The sequence below is a fragment of the Anoplolepis gracilipes genome, chromosome 8 (assembly GCF_047496725.1).
Source record: "Anoplolepis gracilipes chromosome 8, ASM4749672v1, whole genome shotgun sequence".
NCBI lineage: Eukaryota > Metazoa > Arthropoda > Insecta > Hymenoptera > Formicidae > Anoplolepis > Anoplolepis gracilipes.
In genome coordinates, this window is record NC_132977.1 from 1,428,499 (window position 1) to 1,431,865 (window position 3,367).

Consider the following 3,367-nt stretch of genomic DNA (forward strand, 5'->3'; position numbering starts at 1 on the left):
CAAAGCCTTTAATTCTATACACGTAGGATTACAGGGCATTACAGTCCGCTCACGATTCGCGTGGAGAAGTTATTTAATGAAACCAACAAAATAATGTGTTGGAAGAAATTGCTGTACATTGAGCTTTATATATTTTTATTTATATATTACATATTAGCTTTATATATATATATATATATATATATATATAATATATATAAAGCTAATATACATATAATATATAAATAAAAATATATATAAAGCTTAATATACAGAAATTTCTTCCACAACATTATTTTGTTGGTTTTATTAAATAACTTCATATATATATATAGATCTCATTATTGTGAAAAAAATAACAGGAACCAAAAGAAAACAAAGCAAATTAACGTTTTGTTTAATTATTTGATACGTCTATTTTTATATATTTTTATATATTTCAAAATATATTTGTTACTTTTGATCTTTCATTATAGACATAATTATAACTTTGTAGATAGCTTCACGATAAAGTAAACTCCAAAGACTGTTTTGCGATAAAATTTAAAAAGAAATGGGCTTTGATTTGTGCCCTGGAATGAATTCTTGTGTATTATTTATTTCTTTCTCGTTTTCTCTTGAAGTCAACTTTTTCACATCTACGTGTATCTAAAAATAACGATCGTTCTCTCTCTTAGAGAACCGATGCAACGTTATCGAAATAGGATACATTCCCCTGAGAGTTTGAATCCTCTTCATTTTATCCGATTTCGTTAAATCCAGTAACGGAAACATTTATTGCCACGCAACACACATACGCTGTTTATATTAACAATCAAGTTGAAAATTTAATTTTTACGATAAAAAAATGTTAAACGCAAAGTTGCTACCGTTGAAATGTCGAGAATTTACAATATTTTTCTACCGTATCTACATTTTTACATTAAACCCCTTTGTGTATTTGGTACAAGAGTTTTATCATTCAATATTACATTTCTATATTCTGAAGTGAATATTATGCGTGCTTTCTGAACTGAGATATCTCAGAGACATCTCTGCTGATATATTTTCGAATATTTACATAAAAATTTATACAAAACATGAAATAATGCATCATAAGGTAAAAATATTATTTTATAAAACTTTTACAAAAGATTTATCTACAAAAAATCAAAATTTTTAATATATACATATAATATGATTTACATATCACATATTTGATACTTTTTCAATATGCCGCAACAATGATATGAAATAATTTATTATATTAAAAAAATCTTTCTCTAATATATTTTAAATACTTTTGTAAGTGTAGTTAATAGCTTTTTCGAGAGTCAATAAACGTTATGCATTGAATATTTTAATCAGATTAAAACAAACCATCGGCCTTGTTAATGTATATTTTTATATTTATGTTTATCTATAAATTATTATTATGGTTTATTGGATAATCGATGAATTATAGTTGAACCATATTGAGAGACCATGAAATGACAATAAACTTGATTATAGGCTTCGCTAAACGGAATAATCGAAAGCTACGCTCAACCTATGTATTATTATATAATGATTTTATTAAACTTTAATTGTAAGTTCTTTACACTCGCCATATTTATATTTACTCATAAAAGTAAATATTATATAAGGAAATATTACATAATTAACAACGGAAATTGTTATTGGGCGTTTCAGGAAACGTGGTGCAGACGATGGTGGCACATTTCTCAAAGAAGTCTTTCTCTATCGGCCAGTTCCTACTCGCCGAGGTTAAATCCGCTTCTGATGAAGCAACTAAAAGAGCCTAAAGCCACGGAAAAAGAAGCGAAGAGAACATTGAGAGCTACGTCAGCGGAAAAAATAGATATTGAAAGTTCGGGTAAGTTAAAAAAGTTATATCCTATCTTGAAGTAAAAGTAAATGGGCGGAATATATTTAATAAAAATTTTATAATATAATTTTTTTTCTCTATATTGCGCTACATCTGCAACATCCATACAGGATACCACTACAAAGTTTTAATATAAATTTTAAAATATGTTTAACGTAAAAATAGGAAACTTCAAAATTTATCGTCATAAGAAAAATTTATAAATATATTCCTCGAAAATTTTTGAAAGAAAAATTGAAATTACTCTTACTAAAATTTAAATAATCGATACTATATTTTTTTTATTTTTGACGTATGTAAATTGCTTCCAAATCTATTTGCACAATACACGAATTTATGTTTGCAAATACATATATGGAGATTTCAAAGTTTTTGATGTCACACGTTTTACGTATCAATTTTTTGCGGTACGATATGCAAATAGTGTTTTTATCATATAACTGAAACATTTAATCGGCACATTCCGCGTTATCGAGCATAAAGGTTAAAGGGAATATATGATGTAGTTACGTATCGGTTAAGAGCCTTTCATGAAACATCCGCGAATTCTCAGCTTTGTGAAACAAGAGAATAAAGTGAGTTCTTTGAAACAGACGTGAAACAATTCCGTATAATGATCTACTCTAAGTCCAAGGAGAAAGCATCTCTATCTGCGAGAAAATCGCTTTTCCGTCACACTGTGCACAAAGCTCACAGTATACATTTTACAGCCTAGTCTGCAGTGGCTGTAAGATTTAATTTACGCTAAAAGCTTTGTGACAATTCTTCGTATTTACAATTATATTACTGCTAATTTTAAAATAGATCGATAATTGCGCCAGTTATAGTGAACACACTAGGCCGTTTAAATGTTGCTTTTATATTATTACAATATGCTCGTTTATGTGCATATTAAAATGTTAGATTTTATCTGAGTTTTTCACAACTTTTTTTATTTTTATTATTATGTATATATTGCTAACAAAGTTTTTTATTTGCAATATTATTAGAGAATATACAGGTCATTATAAATTTACGTTAAAATATCATGCAGATTATACGATGGATTTTATTTGCCAGACTTCTTTTGAAATTTACGACGCTTAAATCTTCAATAGAATAGATAAAATCAACGTCGTTCCGAAAATAAAGTCGAAAATAATGTTGCGTCATCTGCACTTTCAATATGTCATTTAATTTGGGACTTGCGTTAAAATATGTGCCATGTATTCGAGCCAGTTTTCGTGACTTTGTCATTCATTCTATTCCAAGCTATGCGTGATAGTTTGAATATAGATTCAAGATAAAACGTTCGGAGAAATATATTTACTAAGCTTGTGTGCCTTCACTGTATGTAAAATAATGTAAAATATTGAAAAATTTAATTTCATCAATATTTGATAAAAATAAAATATAATACAAAATCTAATAGTTAAGTATATAATCTTTTGGAATTTACAGAAGGAAACAGAGACGATAATATATAATACATAATAAATAAAATAGGTAGATAATATATATTAAATAAATATTATACACATA

The 3,367-nt window shown here is 27.2% G+C and overlaps 1 protein-coding gene across 1 annotated transcript in view; it reads left to right on the plus strand.

The window, feature by feature from the left end:
* Mcu (mitochondrial calcium uniporter) overlaps nt 1-3,367 on the plus strand; it is a 52,265-nt gene that overhangs the window by 16,900 nt on the left and 31,998 nt on the right. Inside the window, exon 2 of the mRNA XM_072897241.1 lies at nt 1,651-1,834. Within this exon, the coding sequence (XP_072753342.1) occupies nt 1,651-1,834 (184 nt within the window). The remainder of the gene's footprint in view (nt 1-1,650; nt 1,835-3,367) is intronic.